This window comes from Strix aluco, chromosome 23, assembly GCF_031877795.1.
Source record: "Strix aluco isolate bStrAlu1 chromosome 23, bStrAlu1.hap1, whole genome shotgun sequence".
NCBI lineage: Eukaryota > Metazoa > Chordata > Aves > Strigiformes > Strigidae > Strix > Strix aluco.
In genome coordinates this window covers 5,431,080-5,453,662 of record NC_133953.1, presented here as the reverse complement: position 1 = coordinate 5,453,662, position 22,583 = coordinate 5,431,080, and the positions used below count along the sequence as shown (strand labels likewise).

Genomic DNA, 22,583 nt, shown 5'->3' with positions numbered 1-22,583 from the left:
TGGTGCCCAAGAGCCGGGGAGATGGGCCCCATGAGCCTGAAAACCCCTGGACAGCAGCACCAGAGTGGCAGGAGCTGGACTCAGAGATGATTTTGGCTCCTTCCTAAGTGCAGAGGAAGAAAATAGAGCTTGAGGAGCAAGGGGAAAGGGGTAGGATGTCCCAAGGCTACTGGGTGTTGACCCCAGGTTTCCTGGCTTCCCTGCAGACCCGCCGTACATCTCGGATGCGAAGAGCACCGGGGTGCCGGTGGGGCAGAAGGGCATCCTGCTGTGCGAAGCCTCAGCCGTCCCCTCCGCCGACTTCCAGTGGTACAAAGACGACAAGCGGTAAGAGCCGGGGGTGGGGGGACAAAACAGGAAGGCACATCCCCAACCCCATGTGAGCTGCGCCCGGTGCCAGCAGCTTCGGCGACGGGGCTGGGGTAGCTGCTCGAATTGCCAATAACCCTCAGCACAGGCCAGGTTCGGATGCCAAGGCAGGTCCCCTCCGAGAGCAGCAGCAGGTTGTGTTTGTCAGGGGCTAATCCAGGCCGCCACTGAGTGTCTGTTCAAAGCAGCGCTGTCTGGGTGGTGGAAAATGGATGAGGGGCAGCTGGGGGGGGCATTTTTCCAGGAGCCTCTTTGAGCCAGACAAGTTTTGGCCTCCATCTGGGCAGGCAGCGCAGGCAGGATCGCTGCTGCCCGTGCCTCCACTTGACAGTCTCATGGTAAATCCTCGCTTGGGTGAAGCATAACGGCCGAGAGCGATATTGGCAGCGCGAATCCAAGCGCTTAGGAGCAGATGAAACCCCTGTCATCGTTTTAAACGCTTTGGCCAAAAGGCGGGGTCAGCTCCTTGCTCTTGAAAAGGCAGAAGAAACACAGTGTGGGTCGAGAGGCAGGGTTTGCTACACCGCAGAGCTGGTCTGCCCAGCGCTGGGGTGAAAATCGCCCTTTTAGGTCAACTAGCAGGTCCCATGCCCTGCCAAAGGGCACAGGGCTATGGCTGGGAAGCAGCACAGGATCCTGCTTTGAAGCAAATGTCTCTCTAACCCCAGGCAAAGCTTTTTTAACCCATTTTTGCATTGTTTCTCCCTGGGAAGCCTCAAGGGGCTGTGGTGCATCCAAGCACAGGACAAGCCACGCAGGTCGCTAGTAAGAAGGCATGTTTTAGCCAAAAAAGATGCTAAGTAGCTAGAAGGGAGGCTGGGGCCACCTGCCTAGGCTGTTTTGGGAGGAAAGGAGCAGGCGGAGTGTGCAAAGCGGCGGATGTTTGCGTGGCGGATGAAAGGCTTTGCTCAGAAGTAGGTCAGATCACGAGGGCCCGCCAAGCGGCGGCGGGAACAGGCTCAGCCCGCCCGGATCGGCAGTCGGAGCCCGGCAGGGGCGATAATGGAGATCCAGCACCTCCCGGGAGGAATTAGCAAGTAAAAGAGCTGCAGGAGTGAAGCGGGAGGGGGACACCAGTTCACAGAAGTCAAAGCACTCGCTTAATGCTTCAGCATTTCTGCCGGCTGAGAAGTGCCTCCCCGCTACGCAGCGCAGAGCCCGCCGCAGTGACAGCGTTTTGGTCCATCCAAAGATGTTTGCTGCAGCGTCTGCTGCCTGCACACACTGCCAGCCCAGTCGGGGGCACGCAGGGAGCTGGCAGGGGCAAGGGAAGAGGAAGGTGCAGGAAGGCATCCCACAGAGCAGGGAGGAATGAGGAGCCCCTGAGGCAGACATGAGAGGGAAGCCGGGCTCTTCTGGATGGGAAGGAGCCTTTCCCAGGTACCCTCCCTGGGCCTGTGAGCATCCCTCCCTCTGCACGGCATTTGCCGAGCCCCAAAGCCATCACCCCCCACCCCCTCTGATTCTGCATCTGTGAGGATGCCTCTAGACAACATGTGGACGCTGTGGGCTGGCAGCTTAGGGACATCAGCATCCATCTCCCCTATCTCTCCCAAAATCTTCCCTTCTTCCTCTTCATGAAACCTCATGGAGTTCAACAAGACCAAGTACAAGGTCCTGCCCATGGGTTGGGGCAATCCCAAGCACAAACACAGGCTGGGCAAGGAGTGGATGGAGAGCAGCCCCAAGGATGGGATTGGTGATGGAAAACTGACTGTGAGCCACCAATGTGCGCTCACAGCCCAGAAAGTCACCCGTGTGCTGGGCTGCACCCAGAGCAGTGTGGGCAGCAGGGCGAGGGAGGGGATTCTCCCCCTCTTCTCTGCTCTTGTGAGACCCCCCTGCAGTGCTGGGTCCACCTCTGGGGGCACCAACATCAGAAGGACACGGACCTGCTCAAGTGGGGCCAGAAGAGGCCACGAAGATGCTGGGGGGGGGCTGTAGCATCTCCCCTGTGAGGACAAGCTGAGAGAGTTGGGGGGGTTCAGCTAGTGAAGAGAGGGCTACAGGAAAGGGGGGAGGGACTCTTGATCGAGGGTGCAGGGATAGGATGAGGGGTGATGGCTTTAAACTGACAGAGGGGAGATTTAGATGAGATCTAAGGAAGAGATTCTTCCCTGTGAGGGTGATGAGGCCCTGGCACAAGTTTCCCAGAGAAGCTGTGGCTGCCCCCTCCCTGGAAGGGTTCAAGGCCAGGTTGGACGGGGCTTTGGGCCACCTGGGCTAGTGGAAGGTGTCCCTGCCCATGGCAGGGGGGTGGAACTAGGTCCCTTCCAGTCCAAACCATTCTATGATTCATGCCTGATCTTTCCCCTAAGCTTGATGTCCCTGCTCACAGGCAGGACCATGGGATAGGGGTTGTGGAAAATAACAGGTGCTTCTCCTCCTGATGCCATCCCCTTGACCTTCTCCCCTTCTGCCTTTCTCCCAGGCTGGCTGAAGGACAGAAAGGACTGAAAGTGGAGAACAAAGCCTTCTTCTCCAGACTGACTTTCTTCAACGTCTCCGAGCAGGACTACGGCAACTACACCTGCGTAGCCTCCAACCAACTAGGAAACACCAATGCCAGCATGATCCTCTATGGTGAGTAGGGCCGAGGGAGCTGGCCAGGGAGGGGACACAGCTTAACAGTGAGACTGCCAACATGCAAGACACAGGATGGGTCTCTTTCTTTGTCTTTTGGGGGAGAGGTGTGTTTGCTGCTGATCCTTTCTGCCACAATGCCATGGAGTGGAGGCCATGGTGAGCCCAAGGAAAACTTCGAAACCTATATCCTGATTTGGGTGCCACGTCTGCCACTGTTCAAAGGTGTTTGGCACTGTTTGGGATCTGCTGTCAATGCAAAGTTAGGACTCGGCTGCGGGTTTCCATCTTTTTGCTCTGATGAATACCTAGGAGAATCTCTGTTTGACAGCATCCTCCCATGTTGAACAGTGGGAGGGAGGGATGGCATTCAGGGTCATGGCGGCAAACCTGCGGGATCATGCCGCATGGTGCGCCCCATTTCCGCCCGAGAATAAACGGCCCCCGTGGCTCCACCACCTCCCAGGTTGTATTTTCTGCTCCTGCCAAGCAGATATATTCCTACTGATGGTGCCAGAGGGAGGTGGGAAGGTGCAGAGGGCAGGGAGGGCGAGCAGCTTTGTACCCTCATCCAGGGGCTGTTTTCTCTGCGTGTCAGAGCTGGGCTGAGCGCAATGCATCCATCTGACACTGCTCATGGCTGGGAAGGGCTGTAATCACTCGACACATTTGTCAAGCTTCTTCAGGTGATGGCAGAGCCAGAGCTGTGCTCCCCAGATCCCTCTCACGGCCACTGAGAGCTGGAGGCGGCCAGCAGACCTTGTCCCTGGCCACTGCCACAGGGATATTTCCCTGCCAGGGATATGGGGCAGGCAGTCCTCATTGCTAAAACATATGGGAAGAGCAAGGAGTGGGGACATCTGTCCTCTCCTGATATCACCCTGACGTTGTCCTCCTCCCCGTGGCAGTCCCACCCCGTGGCGAGCACTGACCATGGGTGACAATAATACCAGCCCACAGAGCAGAGGCTGGTATTAATGGCCACTGAGAGTGTTTGATGGGTTTCCTACGTCCTCGAGCTGTCCTGGTATTGCAAACCCTTTCCCAGCATATCCAAAGGATTTAATTAAACCCACAGAGAGCATGGAGGAGACCCCCTCTTCTGTAGGAGAGATGGGGCTGGAGGGCAGCAGGGTCCTGGTGGGTCCAAACATGGGGGCTTGGGTGGCTTGTAGGTGTGTGATGGTTGCAAGTAATGAAACAAAAACCCACTAAAAGGAAGGAAGCGTTGTGGGATAGGAGAAAGAGTGTCCCTGGAAATCTGGTCTCTTTGCTGCTGTCCTCCTGCGTGTCTTTGCAGAAGGCAATGCCCATCTCGTGTCTTCCTTCCGTCGCCGTGTACACGCATGGGAAGCTTTTCTGGTTCAGCATGGGTGGGTGCAGTGACCAGCTGGGCAGGGGCTCGGTAGGCACTTCTGTGGTGTTTGTCACCCTTTCGCAATGGCCATGCAGCGTGTTGTGTTGTTCCCCCCCTTTTTTCCTCACGGATAGTTTTGTTCTCCCTGGAAGAGGGACAGAGTGTATTAGCAACCAGCTGCCATCATCCCAGGCACCTCCATCGTCCTGAGCATCTCCCATGCCGGTGTCTTTGCAAAGTCATAAATAATCCATCATCATGTAATTTTTCTCTTCCATTGTTTTCCCCCTGAGCACACAAGCTCAAGTAGCATGCACCAGGTGACTTGCAAGGCTCCGCGCTGCAAAGCATCATGTCCCTGCCTGTTCTGCCTTGTCTTTTCCTCACCTCTTGTTCCTGGATGTCTAGAGGGGGAGTAGAGGGGAAGATGAGCCTTCCTCACCCCCAGGTCCCTCAGTGGGGTGGCTCAGGGCTAGGAGGCTGGGCGCTGGGTGGTGTAGAGCACACCAGGATATGTGTTGGGTTGTTTAGCATGGTGAGCAGGTGTGTGTGTGGAGACCCTGGGAAACAATGTTTGCTTCTCATTATCCTTAGGGAGGGGCTGGATGTAGTTCAGGGGAGCCCCAGACCAGGAGAGGGGAGGATGCCGGGCTTTCCTGTGCTCCCCAAACACGGGGCCGGCATTGCAGGAAGGGCTTATCCTCACCCGACACTGGTACCGACACTTCATCCCATCTTGGATGCTCAGCTCCATGCCCGCAGCCCCAGTGTAGAGCTAACCTTGGATGTTAATGAGCCTAACAACCATTTGTTCCCCGCAAAAAGTCTGTGCTGTAAGTGATGAACATTAGTGTCTTCACCTGCCCGGTAAGCCATAGCGTTGCCTAGGAACTATCTCAGCTCTCTTCTCCAGCGGGCTTCCTGGTGTCCCCAATAACCCCATTTTTTTAGGGAGATGGACACCTCTGGCACCACAGAAACACCCCAGCCCAGGTCTGTCCTTAGGGTGGCTGTGCCAAGCCCCAGCAAAGCCTGGGCTACATGTATGTCCTTAGCCTTGATATTGTAGGTTTATGGGGTTAAAATCTTCAGTAGCGTGGGACCTCGGTGTGGGATCCGCAGATGCAGAGTGGATGAAAAGCCCCCCACGTTGAAGACAACTTCTCCCTGCTGATGGCTTTGAGAGCTGTCAGGTATTTGGTTTCTAACCCACAAGCGATGTTTTGTATAACTCGTGCCGTCACGGCAGTCAGGCAGGATGCACTGAAGCCTCCTGCCAAAGTCTCAGCCTATTTCATGATCCCCTTAGCTTTGTTGGTCTGGCTGTGACTCCCATCAGGGAATGAAATTGGAGTCCTTTGACCAGCTGTAATTTCCATAAAGGCACATTGATTTAATGATCATTTCAGTCTTTATTAATTGAGTCCCCTCAGGGGACAATGGCTCCCCAGGCCGCCCTAACCTGCTGCGGACCTGAGGGGACCGTGACACTGCCGTCTCCTGGCACAGGGGTCCCTGGCACTGCCAGAAACAACCCCCACCCCATAATTAGCAGCAATGCGGTCAGCCCCGCGCGCCGCTATCGAGCGTCATAGGGCCGAGCTCGCCGGTCCCTAAGCAACCGGCACCTTCGGTCTGGAGATTAATGTGTCTTTATTTATCGTAATGAAAAACAAGAGGGAAGTTACATGCAATGGCTGCGCGACCTGCGCCATGAGAAACATCTCACCTGTGAGGTTTTGGGGACAATTTTGTGAGTCTCCCCTTTTCCCTGAAGCTGAGTGAGTGTTTTGGAGTTTTCCCCACCCATTTAATCCATGTAGGTACCATGACGTAAGCCTTTCCAGGGCTGTGTGACAGAGGCTAATGTAGCGTACATCTTTGAATCCCTTTTTTAATCTAATTTTTCAGGGAGGTCAACTGGTGCTTTATTTAACACGTAGCACTTGTTATTATAGGCCTGCCGCCTCATTCAGCGGCTCATTTGGTGCTGTCTGTAACGTGATGGAGTGCTCGGTGGAACCACATCATTTTCTGGAGTTGGGGAAGAGAAAAGCCCTCCGCTTCTCCTCAGTTGTGCGGTCCCAGAGGCTGGTGTCAGGCGATAAACCTATTTGGGATTTTGCAAGAGGGATGGGCCCTGAATCCATGCCAGAGGGGAACAGGAGGAGCACGCAGGAGAGCTGAACCCCCAGAATCCCCCAAATCCCAGCCCCTGAGCTTTGCGTTTTACTCAGGGTGCAACCGCAGACTTTGCCAGGGCCTGCCCCAGGTCTGGGGTCCCACAGGTGGCTCGTCTCGGCTGGTGCAGCATTCTTCCCAAACGGGGGGACTGTGGCCCCGGAGAGTGGGGTGCGATTTGGGCAGCAGCATCACACTTGCTACCCCACCCACTTGTTTGCCCCAGCCCCAGGTCGAGGGCAGGCTGAGCGAAGCGTCTCAAGCCTGCGCTTTCCATTGCCCTTTTGCCTTAACTTTCGCTTGTTCTTTAATTTTTAGAAGAGACAACTACCGCTCTGACACCCTGGAAAGGTCAGTAATTTGGGGACCCCCGCAATGCCAGTGCTCCCCCCCTCCATTTCCCCATGGGTCCCTCTGGCTCCGACCCCAAGTCCATCCCAGTGGGAGCCGCGGCACCCGCCGCCTCGATCTCCTGCCCTGCCACCCCACCGCTCCCGCTGGTGTAGCGATGAATTTAGGGCTTTCTCACTGTTTTCTAGCTACCCTCCCATTCTGCCTCCTCCCCATCAGCCTACTGTGCCCATCTGATCGTGGTCTGTGCTCTCTGCATGCCTCGTGCCCCCGTCATGGTCCTGTGCTCCCTCCCCATCGCCATGTCATCGGGGCTTTCCCCATGTTGCTGTGTAAATGGTCTTTGTGGCAGGTCCCTCCTCCTCTGGGATGCTTCTAGTGCCTTTTTTCCAGGCTGTGGTAGGGGTGGAGCGGCATCCAGTGCTCTTCCCAGCGTTATTCGTGGCCAGGGCAACACAATCTTATTTTAGCTGGCCAGCAGGCTTGGGCTGTCATCTTGGTTTTGGGGCTCTGTAGCCAGGCAGCTTCATTTGTGATGCATTGAGGCCGCACCTCAATTACTGGGTTCAGGTTTGGGCCCCTCACTCCAAAAAGGCCATTGAATGACTCGAGCGTGTCCAGAGAAGGGCAACGGAGATGGTGCAGGGTCTGGAGCACAGGTCTGATGGGGAGTGGCTGAGGGAACTGGGGGGGTTTAGTCTGGAGAAGAGGAGGCTGAGGGGAGACCTCCTGGCCCTCTACAACTCCCTGAAAGGAGGGTGCAGAGAGGGGGGATGAGTCTCTGGAGCCAAGGAACCAGCGCCAGGACAAGAGGGAATGGCCTCAAGCTGCGCCAGGGCAGGGTCAGACTGGCTCTTAGGAAGGATTTCTTTGCAGAAGGGGTTGTTGGGTGTTGGAATGGGCTGCCCAGGGCAGGGGGGGAGTCCCCATCCCTGGAGAGGTTGAAGAGTCGGGTTGACCCAGCACTGAGGGATCTGGAGGAGTTGAGAACGGTCAGTGTGAGGTTCATGGTTGGACTGGAGGATCTTCAAGGTCTTTTCCAACATTGATGATTCTGTGAGGGGTCAGCCCTTGGGATGATTTTTACACGCCGGGAGGGCTACGGGGGTAGCACAGAGACAATCACATCTCCAGATCAGACCGTGCGCATGGTTTTCCAGCCATGCCAGGATTTGGGGCTAAGTGGGAAGCATTGGGAGGTGTCTGTGAGTGTGCTGGAAGAGTGCAACTGGCGGGAGATCAAATGGTTAATGGTTCTTAGTGCCCCGGTCGGGCTTTGAAGTGAGGGGATGTGTCCTGGGGTTTCAAAAGCTGTGGGTTGATCAGGCCTCGTGGGCAGCCCCACTCTGGCAGGGCACTGGCCTGGATGTCTTCTTGAGATCTTTTGCCAGCCTAGTGTTCCCCTAGGCCAACTATTTGGGGTGTTTTGGTGAAAGGCACTGGGTCAGGCACCCTCCACATCCTTTTCCAGCTATGAGCTCCTCACCCCCAGTGATCCCCAAAGGCGTGGTTGGGCTTGACTCTTCTTTGACCACCCAATTCATCGCATCTCATTTTTCTTGAGATGGTCACGCCCATGGGCAGAGCGCATTATTGGTGGTGAGCCCCAAAAACACCAAGTCCGGAGGGTAGTGCTGCTGGTGGAGTCTCTGCTGGGTGGGCAGGTGGGTATTATGCCCCCCACCCAAGGGAGACAAGTGGGGAACAATGGGGTGGTCACCCCTGCTCTGGCTCACTGGGGCTGGCAGAATGTGGGCAGTGTTGGGCAAAAAATATCGTCCCTGCTGTAAGTGTGGCTTGAAACTGGGACAAATTTTGGAGGAGGGCAGTTGGCCACGATGAGAAGGGGATGGGCTTGGGATGGGGGGGTCATGTCCCAAAGACCAGGGTTGGTGGGGACAGGGATGGCTGGCACCGTGCTCTCGAGGACTGTGCGGGCAGATGGGGGTACCCGGGGAGCACGAGGCAATGCCACCATGTGCAGTAACACCAGGGGCCCCAAATGGTGTGGTTTTGTTGGTTTTATTTCTTATTTTGTGTTTGATGGGGTTTGTTGGCTTTGTGACTAACCACGTGGGTATTTTCCTCTCCCTTCCCACAGGCCCCGGCGCAGTGCATGACGGGAATAACGGTGCGTGGCGGCGAGGCGGCTGCGTGTGGCTGCTGGCCCTCCCCCTCGTCCAGCTCGCCCGCCAGTTTTGACCCGAGAGCCGGCCCGCGGAGTAGCGGCGGCGACGACCATGGCCAGCGAGCACAAGCAGAAAAGAGAGGAAAAAGAAGAAGAAGTGTTCACCGTTTCCGAAAATAATCATAAGAATTGAGAGAGTATCCGGCCAGGCCACCTGGGGGAGGGGGAGAGAGGAAAAACATGCAAAAAAACCGCAACGGGAATTTGGAAAGGAGAGAAAAGAAAAAAAAAAAAAAATCCAAGGCTTCCTGCTGAAGATGCAACGCGACTGAGTCTTTTTTTTTCCCCCTATTTTTTTGGTCTCCCACCCCTTTTTCCCCCTGTTTTCGCCGTTCTCTGCCGTGGGCCAGCGTGGAGGATGGGCAGGGCCATTGGGGTGCGGCGCTTCCCCCCCCCTCCCTGGTCCCCTTCGCTGCCCTCGCCCGCCCGCTCCCTCCTGAGGGGACCCCTCCATCAGGACGTGCTGGTTTTCTTCTTTGCTGAGATTTCCCCATCTTCTCATGGACCGTGCCGCCATTTGTGTTCCAGAATATATATATATATATCCATGTATACATATATATATATATATGTGTATAGATATATAGATCTTCAACAGTTACCACGCTGCCACAAACGGAAAGGGAGGAAGGAGACCGGCATCGAGCCACGCGTTCATCGTACCACCCGCGGACATCGTGAATGATAAGGGATTCTGAGTCATGGTTAATTTTATTAATTGTATTTTCTGATACGAGCCTAGAACTCTTAGTTCCTAAAAAACAGAAATGCAAAAAAGAGGGGAAAAAAAAAAAAAACAAAAGAAAACAAAAAAAAACCACAAAAAAAAAAAAAAAAGAGAGAGAAAAAAATCCGGAAAGGAGAGGGGGAGCAAGCGAAGAGAAGTTGTTGGCTCGCTGAGGAGGCAACCAGCCGAGGAGGTTCGCGAGCCTGGCGAGTCGGCATGGAGGAAGAGGAGCCCCACGCCGAACCCCCCCCCCCCGAAACCGGCCCAAAAAGCGGTTGTCCGAACTGTTCCTGCCAAGGGCACGGGCGACGCTCGCCACGCGTCGAGGCGGAGCAAGACGCTGAATCTTTTTATGGGATATATATATACAGTATATATAAATATACATATATATATATAATTTTTTTTTTCGTTAGCGTTCTAGCCACGGTTCCCACCAGGGTCCTTCCGCTGCCATTACTGCATGCTGTATATGGAGTTAGGTGTGTATCGGTCCTCAACGAGACGAGCGTCTCGGTCCACGCGTCCCCAAACCCCCCTCACCTTTCTGCCCTCGGGTCACCGGTGCGCTGGGGACGAAGGGCTGTGGGGGACCGGGGCCTCTCTCCGTCACCTTTCACCGTGTGGCCCCGGCCCCTTCATGGCGGAATAAAACGAACCGAGGGACAGAGGGAGATCTATATAGCTCAGTTTTATATTTTTTTATATATATATATATGTATGTATATGTGTGTGTGTGTGCGTGTGTGTGTGTATATATATATATAAAAAAAACAAAAATAAGGAAAAGAGGGCAAAGTGATTGGCACGTGGCCGAGCCGCCGGCCAAAAACGCGGGACCAGTCGACTCGCCACACGTTTTGGCGGGGGTCTCTCCTGCGGTGGGTTTTCCTCCTTCGGTTTCCTTTTCCTTCCCCACGGCTGACGGCGGGGGGCACACGGGGGGCCCGGGCGCGGGCGGGCGGCGAGGGGGCTCTCTCTGCCTATCCATTAAAACGATTGTTCCATGTGGCCGCTCCGTCTGGTTGTGGTGCTCATTGCCGCGGGGGCCGGGGCCGCCCCGTGCTTTCCCCCCCCACCCCTGTGCCGACGGGGATGGGGAGGGACACCGGGGGAGGGATGCCGGGTGGGACCACTGAATCCTCGCAACGGGGCCAGGAGAGCAGCAGAGAGACAGCACCCAGACCTCATCAGCAAGCCCATTGCAGGTAAGGCTTTGGGGAGTAGATGGGGAGGGTGTGGGGCGCAGCTCTGCCCTAACCCCCCTATACAGGATCCCACCCGGCTGCTCAGGACCCCAAAAGTTTTCCATGCAGCCCTCGCACCCTGTCGTAGAGTGGCCAAATTGAGTCCTGGGGGGAGGAGAGACGCGGCGATACGAGGTGGGTGTGGGAAATGGGGTGCCCCCATGCAAAGCTGTGTACGGGCGCAGTGCGGCGGGCCGGCGTTCGGGTGTAGGTGCAATTCACTGTCCACACAGGCAGGGCATGCATCAAGCTTGTCTTGTTTCTTTGCTGGTGTACAGAAGGTGACTTAGTGCATTTGGTCCTCAGCCTCGACTGTAGCCTCCAGGCCAAGCCACCCAGCATGTTTTTGTAGGCTGAGAAGCTGATGGTTGGCGGTGGTGGGACTGTTCTGTGGGGTTTTTTTAATTTCTTGACTCATTATGAATTTGTGTAACCCGAGAGATGAGTATGGAGAACAGGGAAAGAGCAAAAGAGGCAGCGAGGAGTTGCCTCACAGTGTGACAGGCCGAGCGATACTGGTGAGGGAAGAGCTTCACTCAAAGTCTTCATGGCATGTCCCCAGTAAGGGACAGGGTGGTGAGGACATGTGGACAGGACGGGCACAGGCAGCTTGCTACATCCCAGAGTCGGGATGGCACAGAAGGTGGTGGCTGGCCAACCCTGCCGTGTGGTAGCCAGCCCTTCTGGTGGCCATGGTAGAGGAGAAAACATCGTGGCCAGTTTTGTCCTTGGCAGCAGATGTACCCCTGCCTCTCCCAGAGGAGAAAATAGCAGAGGGAAAATGGTGGAGGTCTCTGTGCAGATCTTGGAACTCCAAGGCCAGGCTGGATGGCTGGGGTAGAGCAAGCCTGGCAGGAAAGGCAGTGCCCAGATGCACAGGGAGGGAGCTGACCTCTGGTATGGAGGAAATTGGGCCATCTCCGTGGCCTCTTCTCTGTAAATTTTTTTGGTGCTCTAGGCGTCTGATCAAGGAGTGTCTGATGGCAGAGTTAGAGGGACAAAGAGCAAGTTAGAGGCTGCTTAATGGATACATCTATTTATTGACTATGTATGTATGTCTCTTGGTGGTGGGGAGGGATGGAGGTCACAGCCTGAAATAGGTCCTCCATCCCTCTGGGCGTAGCTGCTGTGCTCCTTGGCCTTCGGCATGGGTCAGGCGTTGCCAATGGCCATGGAGGAAACCCCTTTCTCGACCCGGGAAGGGAGCTGGCGGGCACCCTGTGGCTGGGCTCGTGGTGGGAAGGGGCTGTGGTGCCTCCCTGGTACTTGGTGATGGTATAAAAGGGGATGATGCAGATGAAGCGTCGGGATGCACCGTGATCTGAGGCTTTTGGGTGTCTGTAGGTGTTTCTCTCCAGCGGAGGCAGGTCTGTTGCTGGATACCCAGCAGAACTGGCGTTAGCAAGGCCCCATTGGTGGTGGCAGGATGCCCAGGGGTGAGTGTTGCTTCACGGCAGCTGTAGTTACATCGCATTGGTCTTTGCTTATGGATGGGTTGTTTTTTTTTTTTAAAAAAAAAGGTTCAGAACGGAGAGGGTTTCCTGCAGGGATCAGCCATGCCACTCACCCTGCCGCAGAGACCATCGGGGAAGGCATCTTGACTGGGAATGTGAAGTGAGCGTGGAAGTCAGGATATCACTCGTCCCGTGCCCAAGGTTGGGAGACTTTCTGCCAGGATCAGGCAGCCCCAGGGAGCAGCAGGCAGGCAGGGTGGCTCTCCCTTTCTGGACCCCTCTCCTGGGGAGGCTGGTAGGTTTTGGGAAACACTTACCTTTTTTGCTGGGGTCACTCGAAGGGAACAGCAGGGGTGTCCCTGATGCATGGACTCGTGGTAGTTCATAGTGGTGCCGGGATGGAGCCATTCACTCGTCTGCCTGCTGCACACAAGCACCCGCCTTCATGGGGCAGGGCAGCTTGTTGTGGGGGTTTGGGGATGAACTCTTGGGATGAGGCTTTTCACCTGTCTGTCAGGGAAGGGGAAGAGAGGCCTGGTCCACCGAGGGGATCACGGAAAGGAAGCAGCCCCCTGACACATCCAGCATCATCCTGCAAGCCCATGGTCCCCCCAAGTTGCCTCAGGTGCCTCCAGTGGCCTTCCCATCCTGGGATGTATTGGCCAAGAGATGTCATCCTTGGAATTTCCCTTGGGAAACAGGGACTCTCAGCAGCTTGGCAGCATACAGCAAGGAGGGGAGCAGCCACCCACAGCCCATCGGGCAATGCCTGTCTTCTGGCTCATGCCCAAGCTTGTTGGCAAGACATGGGTCCTGAAGTCTCATAGCAGCCAGTCCCACGTTAGGGGAGTTTGAGTGTTTTCTCCCAGTTGGTGGGTTGGAAAGGTGCGGCCGTGCCCTGGGGAGCAGGGGGCACAGTGTTTTTAGGGCAAGATGGTAGCCATGCCGGGGAGATGCCGAGGGTCGCGGTTCATTCTGCTCCTGGTCCTTTGATGAAGGCATTTTGTCCACGTCATGTGTCGTCGTATCGTGATAGGAGAAAACCACCTTTAGGAGCACATCGTCTGCGAGGCATCCCTTGCGCAGGGGTAGGTTTAGTCACTGGAGCAGGCCTTGTTGATGGAGAAGATGCTGGGAATGGCTCCGTTGCTGAAAGGAGGCCCCTGATCACTCCGCTTCCACTGCATATAGGTGAGCGATGAGAGCAAAGCCAGTCCTTACCCTGCAGGGGCTCCGTCAACAGGTACGTGCTCATCGGCGGCTGGGTGATGGAGGCAGGAGGCACCCGGGACCCATTGGTGGAGCCACGAGGCAGGTTCTTGGGGGAGACACATGGGACAGGGCGAGGGATCGGCCGAACCGCAGTGGGCCCCTGGTCTGGGGGCTTGAAGTGTCACCATCACGGGGGCGATCAAAAGAGGCTCCCACTAAGCGTCGGGAGCGAGGGAGGTCCCGGGTGCTCAGGACCCCTCCCAGCCTGTCATGGCATGTGCCGGGCGTCGCATCCCTCCCTGGGGTGCGTGGGGGGTCCATGAAGCAAAGCCCCGAAGGTACAAAGTTCGTCAAACTTTATTGATACACTGCACAATCACAACCATCTCTTATTCTTGCCGAATTAGAAAAGGTTACAACTACAATGTAACATGCACAAATCTCAGGTAGTATAGCCACCCTTGGAATACAATGATGGACGGAAACTGAAGACCAGCCGTCGCGGCCGTTGGCAGGAGAGACCTGGGAGCTGTGCTCCCCCTGCCCTGGGCACCCGGCCGCCCCCCGAGCGTCCAAACGCGGAGAGTGGCGGTTGCAAAGGGGTCCGCCGCCGGCCTCAGACAGCCGACACGTTCCTCACAATGGCACGTTACATGGCATGAGAAAGTTGAACGCCGTCCTGGCGGAGGAGGACAGGGGAGCCGACCCGGCCCAGGGAGGAGAAGGATGGGGCGGGGGCAGCCCTGGAGCCAGGTCCCATTGTGGCGTCTCGTTGTCGCCTCCTCTCTCCGCTATGCCACGGCCTCTGGCCCTGCGTGTCTGGGGCTAGTTCAGCGTTTCTGCCGCGGGGACAGAGAAATTTGGGGCTGGCCCCGGGAGGTGCTGGGGTGGAGAGGGGGCTGTCGTGGGGTGGTGCGGACCGGCAAAGGCGTCGGGGTGAGGCGTCTTCCATGCCCAAGGGTACTTTTGGAGCGGGCACACGGGGAAGGATGTGCGTGCCGGCTGATGATGATGGCGTTCCCGCTCTGCAAAGGTGCCTGGGTAGGACCAGGATCGCTGCCAGTGCCGCCTTCCCAGGATGGTGGTGGAGAAACAGAGCAGGACCACAGGGACCGCAGGACACGGACTCGCCCGGGCAGTGCCGTGCCGGATCCCTGCCCATCAGGTAAGCCAGTGCGTCGGGCCAGCTCCGGAGCAGCCCCTTCCTTGGGCCACGTGCTTTTTGCCCATCAGCCGTGGGACGTGTTGGACATCCAGGGTGTGGGGGCAGGAGTGTCCGTTAGAGATTTTGTAGCTGTTGCTTTTTTTTTTGGCAACAACCTTGCGCTGTGTGCCAGTCGGCGCGGGTCCTGGGCAGCCCATGGAGAGCAGGGACAAGGAGAGGGCACAGCAGCATCGGGGACGGCACGGTGGCCCATCGCAGCCTCTGGCTCCGGGTTTGTTTTTTTTTTTTCTATATTGCACACTGAGGACCGTTGGCCCCAGCTTCCTCACAGCTGCAGAAAGCAGGACGGTGGGGCAAGGTGTCAGCAGCAGCAGGGTTTGCGTGGGAAAGACGGTGTGCGCGGGGCCGTTGCGCTTGTGGAGGGAGAAGGAAGGGGCAAGGCATCAGGACAGGGGGATGCTTTGTGCACTCACTCAGCGCTGTAGAGTTGAGTCTCTCTGGCACAGGGTTTGGCGCTGCATGTGACTTTTTTTCAGGAGCAGGACAGGAGGGGCTGTTCCCAGACCACGGCCCCAAAGTATTCGCGGACAGCAAAGGAGCGTGGGGAAGGCTCAGGGCCGCCATCATGGGTGAGGGTGACCGTGGCGCAGATCACTGTCGGGCGTGCAGTTTGGTACGCAGGGAGGTGACGTGGCCGCTGCTGTCGTGGACAGTGCAGGAGGGGGCAGAAGCTCCCAGGGTGCCTAGAGGAAGCAGAGGGTAGAGTCTGGGCACATCCATTTTGGTGTTGAAGGCATGTTGCAGCAGGGAGGATCGGCAAGCAGCAGGACAGGGGCATCGGAGTCATCCTTACCGTGCCAGCGCAGCGAATTGACAGAGCCTTGTCCACAGCATTGAACATACTGGACTTTCCTCGGGCAGGGGCACGTGGCAGGCGTGAGAAGAGGCAAAGTGCGGATGTAGAAGCTCAGGGTTGGCTCCTGTGCTTCCTTCACCCCTTGGGGAGGATGCTTGGCCAAACGGTACTGGGAGGCCACACTGGGAGACGGACTGGGGAGGTCCAATCCCCTCTGGGTGCGCGCAAGGAGCCGTAGCAAAAGGGCCTTGGAGTTTTGCTGTGTAGTTTAGTGCTTCTGCCCAGCATTGGCGGTGCTGTGCTTTTGATGTGCTGGTTGGAAAACCAGCCCGGAGGAACCTCCCCGACGAGTGTCGGCAGTGCATCAGGGTGAGAATCACAGGGCAGGAGTCCGGAGCGAGGAGGGATGACGGCCGCAATGGTGGGAAGGGTCTTGTCCCCACAGGGGCCACCAGCAGTCTCCAGGGCTCACGTTCCTGGGAGAGCAGCTTCGTGTCACTGGGGAGGTGGGGTACGATGTTAGCCGGGAGAAATAGCAGTGGGGATGTGCGTGACCTCGAAGGGTAACTAGTCATGTCAGGTGACCCCCTTGGAAAGGGCCGGCGAGCGTCGCGGTGGGGCTGCACCGCCGTCCTGGGGAGCAGGAAGGGCCAGGCGATGCTGGGGGCGCTTAGGGAGGAGCTTTGGCGGCGAGAACTGACATTCAGGACTGAGAGGGCTGAAGGCAGAGCCAGGGGGCTTCAACCTTGGGGTCTTTTTGGGCATAGGCGGCTTAGCGAGACAACAAGACAGACGTGCCCAGTGATGGCTCCGGGCAGCGCCTGCCCCGACAGCTCCGCGCCCACCGCGTTGGAGACGAGGCGGCCGCGGGGAGCCTCATCTGTGCCGGACCGCGTCCCCGGGGCGACGGTGGCAGGTGACAGTCTGGTGGCACGTGGTGGGGTCTGTACAGCGTAACCGGCGGCGAGAACGATCCCGGCACGCGGGAGAAGGGGCCATCCTCGGACGCTCGGCGCCGCCGCCCGTCCTCCGGCGCATCGCCCGTCCGACGGAGAGGAGTCCCCAGGCGGCGCGGCGGGCCGAGCCCGCGGCGGGGGAGAGGCGCGGCGGGGCCTCCCGGGACCCTCCGCTCCCTTATCAAAAGTCGAGAAGGAGGCGAGCGAGGAGGGCAGCCCAGAGGCAGAGGCCAGCGGCTGCCCGGGATGCCGCATTGCCGCCGTCGTGCACCGCTCCGGGCCCTGTGCAGGGGAGAGAAGAGGAAGACAAAGGAGAGCGTTAAGGCTAGTGTTGAGATAGCACAAAGGGAATGTCCTGGTTCATTCATGTCCCACCCCCTGTGCTGAGTGTCCCCTGGAGCTGACTTGGGGCTTCCGGTTCCCCTTCTGGGCAGGTTGGGGGGTGAGTTTCACAGAATCATCTCAGTTGGAAAAGACCTTGAAGATCATCCAGTCCAACCATGAACCTCACACTGACCGTTCCCAACTCCACCAGATCCCTCAGCGCTGGGTCAACCCAACTCTTAAACCCCTCCAGGGATGGGGACTTCACCACTGCCCTGGGCAGCCATTCCAACACCCAACAACCCCTTCTGGAAAGAAATACTTCCTAAGAGCCAGTCTAACAGGTTTGTCTTTGGAAGAGCGTTGTCAGTGTTGGCATGGGGTCCGGGTGATGTCAGGGAGCTCAAGGGACATTTAGGGGATGTGTGGTCCTTGTTTGAGGGGGAAGATGTCCAAGGCAGGTTCCAGTCGAGCCCCGCTGCACTGGGATGTCACTCTCCTTGGAGAGTCCAGGTCAGAAACAGGCCCCATGCTGTGTCCATGCTGGGAAGAGGGTCCCCAAGATGGTGGGAGCCAAGCAGGGTGCAGAGCAGCGGCTCGGTTTCATCAGGAGCGGAGCATTGTTGCACAGGCAGGTCCTTAGCAGCGGCACCAGGGTGAGGACGCTGTGGTGGGCAGCAGCGGGGAGGGTGGGCAAGGCTGTGAGGGCACCCATGTGTCCTAGAGGGTGCAGGCAGGGGGTCTTTCATTTTGGGTGGAATATGGGAGTCCCATGGCCAAGAAGGGCCGGCTGCGAGTCAGGTGTGGGGGTGTGTAGTGGGTTCACGCCTGGGATCTCAGGAGTTGGGGATGCCAGGAGGGGTGTGTGGCTGGGGGCTGATGCAGGGTTCGTTCCTGCCAGGCAGATGGTCAGGGGAGCAGAGGAGAAGCTGGATGTCCTTCAACAGGAGGAGCAGCCAGGCCGATCGGTGAGGGAGGCTGCCAGGATGCCCATCATGGAGAAGCCGCCCATGTTTTGGCCAGCATGCCTAGGGCCGTGGACGAGACACGTGTGACAGAGACGTGACACTGGGAGAGGCTGGGTGTGCATGAAGGTGGTGGGTCACGGTGTGGGAGGCGCGGGGCGCAAGTACAACTTCATGATCAGCAAGATGCAAATGGCCATGAGGGAGCTGCTGGGACCGGAGGGATTGGAGCACTGCAACTCGCAGGAATAAAGGCTTGCCAGTGTGGGAGATGGCATTGTCTGGATGCATGGAGTCTGAGGTACGCGGGGACGTTTTGGGGTTGCAGCATGGGGGGTCCTCAGCAGGCAGGTCAGGTGAGGAGGAGATAGAGATAGTGATGGGCAGGGTGATGGGCAGAATGAGCAGAGAGCAAGCGAGCAGTGTGGGACGGTTGGCAGACAGGCAGATAGAAGAGGGGGGGAAGCACATCCCCATGGGGGAAGGGAGGCAGAGCTGCAGGGTTCTTTCTGGCCAGGTCGTGCAGCCAGCTGGCTGGGTTGGAAGCTGGGTAGGTAGATGGCTGCAGAGAGGAGAGCCTGACAGATGGAGGGCCAGGCAGGGTGGGTGGGGGTGTAGCTGCCCAGCAGGACAGGTCATGGGGTAGATCATCGGGTAGGCAGAACGAGAGGCCAGGCAAGGAGCACACGCGTGAGGGCCAGGGGTTGTGCCAGGGCAGTGGCCAGACGGGCCGTCGTTCGGCGAGATGGGCAGATGGAAGCCTAGAAAGGTGGGTGCTGGTCGTTGCTGAGAGGGGACAGTCGTAGCAGCGGCTGGGTGACTGGCCAGGCAGGTACGTGGGCCAAGTGAGGGAAGGAAAACCGTGGCGACGGTGCCGAGTTGGGCAGGAGGCAGGCAGCGCGAACAGCCGGCGGGTTGGGAGCGTGGGCGGGCGGGCAGAGAGCGAGCATGATATGTTCTTTTGTCATCTCCTTGCCTGCCTCTGGGTCTGTTTCTGTCCCTGTTTCTCCCTCTCGATCCCTGTTTCTCCCTGTGTCCCGGTCGGCCCTGTTCTGCGTCACCCCATGCCTGTCCCCGCTCTGCATCTGTGTGTCTCCCTCTGTGTCCACATCCGCTTGTGTCTGCATTACCATCTGTCCCTTTTCTTCTTCCGTCTCTCCCTGTGTCCTCCTCTGTATTTTGCCATCCATTTCTTCAGCCCTACTTCTGTCTCCCCGTCTGTCTCTGTCTTCCCTCCCTGCCCCCCGTCCCCCTTGTTCATCTCTGTGCCTCTCCCTCCCCGGGTCTGTAACATTCTCTGCATCCAGCTGATTTTGTGTTTGTCTCTCTCTGCCTCGTGGCACGTCTCTCCACTTGCCCCCCTGTTTGCCTGCTTCCCTCTGTCCCATCTCTCTGTGTCTGAATCCGTGTCTGTCTGTCCATCTTGCCCTGCCTCCCCTCATGGCTGTTGGTCTCCCTCAACAACCGTCTCTCCCCCTGCCTCCATCTGTCCCTCTATGTGTGGGATTTTCTGTCTTTCCCAGCATTTCCTTTCACAGAACTGGGCTCCCTTCAGCCGTCTTGGCCCTCTGCCTGCACCCCCTGGTCCTTGTCCCTCTTTGTCATCCCCTTTCTTGGTGCCTGGGTCTGTCCTAGTCTGTGCCTCTGCCTCTCCTTCCATCTCTTGGTGCCCGCCTGTCGATTATTCTGTTGTTCCCCTCTCTCCTTTTTTTGCCTCTCCCTTATTTTTGCTCCCTCTCTCTGGGGGTGTGCCCCTCCCTGTCCCCACATCACAGTTCCTGTATGCATTTGTCCCCAGGTCCTTTTCTCACCAAAGCCTCTACTTTTTGCAGGTCTTGTGGTCTGTCTCTGTCTTTCTGCCTCCCTTTCACCCCTCACTGGCCCCCCTCGCTCACTCTCTGGCTTCCCTCATTTTTCTTCTGCTCTTTCTTTGCCCTCCTTGCACTTTCAGTGTCTGTCTGTCCCCTGTTGTGGAGTCCCTTTCCCCATCCCACTCTCTTTCCCTTCTCCACTTTCTATTACTTGTTTTGTCAGTCCCTCTGTGTCACCCTCCATCCTCCTTTGTCCGTGTCTCTCTAGGCAGTCAGCCCACACGTGGTCTCTGCATCTCTCCCTCATAGTCCCAGTCCCTCGTGGTCCTTCCCGTTGCCTCTCTCACTGTGTCTCCATCTCCCTCTCCCCTTTCCTCTCTGTCTCCCACTCTCTGCCTCCTTTTTTCCCCTCTGCCTCTGCGCCTGGTAGTCCATCTCCCTCCACCACCTCCACCCCTCTCTCTGCAACTGCCCTCCTGTCTCTGTCTCCTGCTGCCTCCGTCTCTGTATGTCCCCACATCTCCTGCTGGCTCCTGCCCTCCCGTCTCTCCGGTGCCAGTCTGCGTGCGTCTGCCTCGTGGCATGTCTCCTCCCCTCTCCCCGCAAGTCCTTCTCTCTCTCCCTCTCCCTATATTGTGTTGGGGGCCCCCTTTTCTCAGTGTCTGTGCCTGCCTCCCTCTCTGCCCATCTGCCCTTTCTGTTCCCATCCACTGATGTTTTTCACCAGTACCAGCCCCTCCACCACATCTCTCTCCTGCTGCCTCTCCCCGCCATTGTCATGTGTGTGGTTTCTCTGTCTTTCCCAGTTCCCCCTCCCTGTACAGGTCTCCCTCTTGACATCTGTGTGCATCTCTGTGGCTTTCTTCATCCATCTCCCTCCCTCACATCTCCCATTCCTCCTCTGTCCCTCACCTGGGGGTCTTTCCCATGGTTGGTCCATTCTCCCTTTTGTGACTATCCCCAGCCCACTGTCAGTCCTCATTTTTCTCTGCATGTCTCTGTCTTGGGCCCTGCTCCATGTCTGTGCATCCCCCCCTCTCCAGCCTCTGTGTCTCCCCTCCTTTTTGTCATCCCCTGTGTCACTACTCCTTGTTCAGCCTCCCCCCCTCTCCGTTTCAGTCTCCCTCTGCATCTCAGTTCTGTTTGCCTCCCCATCGCTCACCCCTGTGCTGTCTCTCTAGTCTCCCTCCTTTCTGTTTCTTCCCTGATGGGTTTCTCCCTCTTTCTGCCTCTCCTCCTTCAGTCTGTTACCTTGTCTCCTCTGTTTCTCCTCCGACCCTCTCCCTTGTTCTGCACACACCCACCCCCTTTGTCTCGACCCCTCCCTGTGTGTCTGAGTGTCTCCCTCAGTCCGTCTCAGTGCTCCTGGCATCCCTGTGTCTTCTCCCCATCTGTCTGTCTCCCTTTTCTTTGTCTCTGTGTGTGCCTCACGGTCAGTCTCTGTCCCTCCCTCCCTGTGTCACTGTGCCTGTGTCTCTCTCTCTGGCCTCTGCTGTCTCTGTTTTTTTTCCTGTGTCTTGTGCTCTCTCTTCCTCAGTACATCTGCCTGTGTTGTGCCGCATCCCTCTTATGACCTAACCCATTTTTCCTGTGCCAGCGTCTCTTTGCCCGTCTCCCTCCTCGCACGTCTCCCCCCGCGATGCTCCATCTCCCCATGCCGCCGTCCCCGTCTCTCAGGGCCCTTATCAATGTCCCCATGTCACACTGTCTGCACCTTTTTCTGTGTGTGTCTGTCTGTCTCCCCGTGTGTTTTGGTCTCTTTCTGCTCCCGGTCTTTGTGCCCATCTTCCTCTGTCACTCTTGTCTGTGCCTCTGCCGCTCTGCCTGCCTCCTGATCTCCAGCCACACACATCCCCTCCCTGTCTCCCACCCCCCCACCTTTGCACTCTGGATCCCCTGTCCCCCCTTGTGCTGTCTCTCACTTTCTTCCTCTGGTGCCCTCTCCCTCTGCAGCATTTCCCTGCTCATCACTCGCTCTCCCTTGGCTCGTATTTGGTCTCCTTTTTCTCTGGTGGTGACCCTCGTTCGCATCCGCACATCTCCCTCCCTGCGCCTCCCAACCTCCCCCCTGTCTCCCCGCCTCCCTGTCCTCCCCTCTGGCGTGTTCCCTTGTTGTGTCTGCTGCTACATCTCTGTCTGGTGGTTGTCTCGGTCTCCCCTGCTCTCAGTCTCTGCAGTGTATGTCTCCCCCCATCTTGCTCGATCTCATGAATGTCTCTCAGGGGATGTGCCTCAGAGGTTTCCCTCTTCGTGTTTGCCCAGGTCCCCCTTCTCTCAGCCTCCCTCTGTGCCACTCGTGGGCATCTCTCCTCCAACTGTCTCTGCACTCCCTCCCCACCATCTGCACGTCTCCCTCTTTCCCTCTCCCCTTCTGTGTGTTGTGTGTGTCCTCTCCTCCTCCCTCCCCTCCTCTTCCTCCTCCTCATGTCCCTCTGTCTCCCTCTCCCCCGTGGCTGCCTCTGTCACTCCTGTTGTGTAGCACTCTGCAGAGTCACCCTTCCTTGTGTCTCCTCCTGCCGTGCCACCCGTTGTCCTTTCTCTGTCTCTTGTACGTCTGTCTCTCTGCATCTCCCTCTGCCTCCTGCCATCTCCCCCTGTGTATTTTTCCTTTTTTTTGGCCATGTTGCTTTTGGTAGCTCTCTGCCTGTCCCTCTGTCAGCATCTGTTGTTCTGTCGGTCTCCACCCAATTTGTCTGCACATCTGTGTCTCCTTGCACGTGCCTCTCCATCTCCTTGGATCTCCGTCCCCACATCCCTGAGTTGTCCTCCACATCACACTGTCTACCCCCTTTTCATCAGTGTTTTTGGTGCCTGTCCCTGCCCTGAGCTCTCGCTTG

General features: G+C 57.4%; 3 protein-coding genes across 12 annotated transcripts in view; 1 reads left to right on the top strand and 2 right to left on the bottom strand.

The window, feature by feature from the left end:
- Positions 1-10,768, top strand: part of LOC141933683 (protein CEPU-1) — a 355,483-nt gene extending 344,715 nt beyond the window's left edge. For 5 of the 6 annotated variants that reach the window (XM_074848567.1, XM_074848569.1, XM_074848571.1 and 2 more), the window contains 4 exons: positions 207-327; positions 2,801-2,952; positions 6,809-6,841; positions 8,943-10,768. In XM_074848567.1, coding sequence (XP_074704668.1) covers positions 207-327; positions 2,801-2,952; positions 6,809-6,841; positions 8,943-9,043 — 407 coding nt within the window. In that variant the 3' untranslated portion in view covers positions 9,044-10,768. The remainder of the gene's footprint in view (positions 1-206; positions 328-2,800; positions 2,953-6,808; positions 6,842-8,942) is intronic. The other variant, XM_074848568.1, reaches the window with a different exon arrangement.
- A 3,240-nt stretch (positions 10,769-14,008) lies between these two features.
- LOC141933686 (uncharacterized) lies at positions 14,009-16,265 on the bottom strand. The gene is made up of 2 exons (XM_074848577.1): positions 15,688-16,265; positions 14,009-15,577 (listed from the first exon to the last, which is right to left on the bottom strand). The coding sequence occupies exons 1-2, from the start codon at positions 16,263-16,265 to the stop codon at positions 15,367-15,369; spliced, it is 789 nt and encodes a 262-aa protein (XP_074704678.1). The 3' UTR covers positions 14,009-15,366.
- OPCML (opioid binding protein/cell adhesion molecule like) overlaps positions 14,009-22,583 on the bottom strand; it is a 300,458-nt gene continuing 291,883 nt past the window's right edge. For all 5 annotated transcript variants that reach the window (XM_074848573.1, XM_074848576.1, XM_074848572.1 and 2 more), the window contains one exon: positions 14,009-16,928. In XM_074848573.1, the coding sequence (XP_074704674.1) occupies positions 16,828-16,928 (101 nt within the window). In that variant the 3' untranslated portion in view covers positions 14,009-16,827. The remainder of the gene's footprint in view (positions 16,929-22,583) is intronic.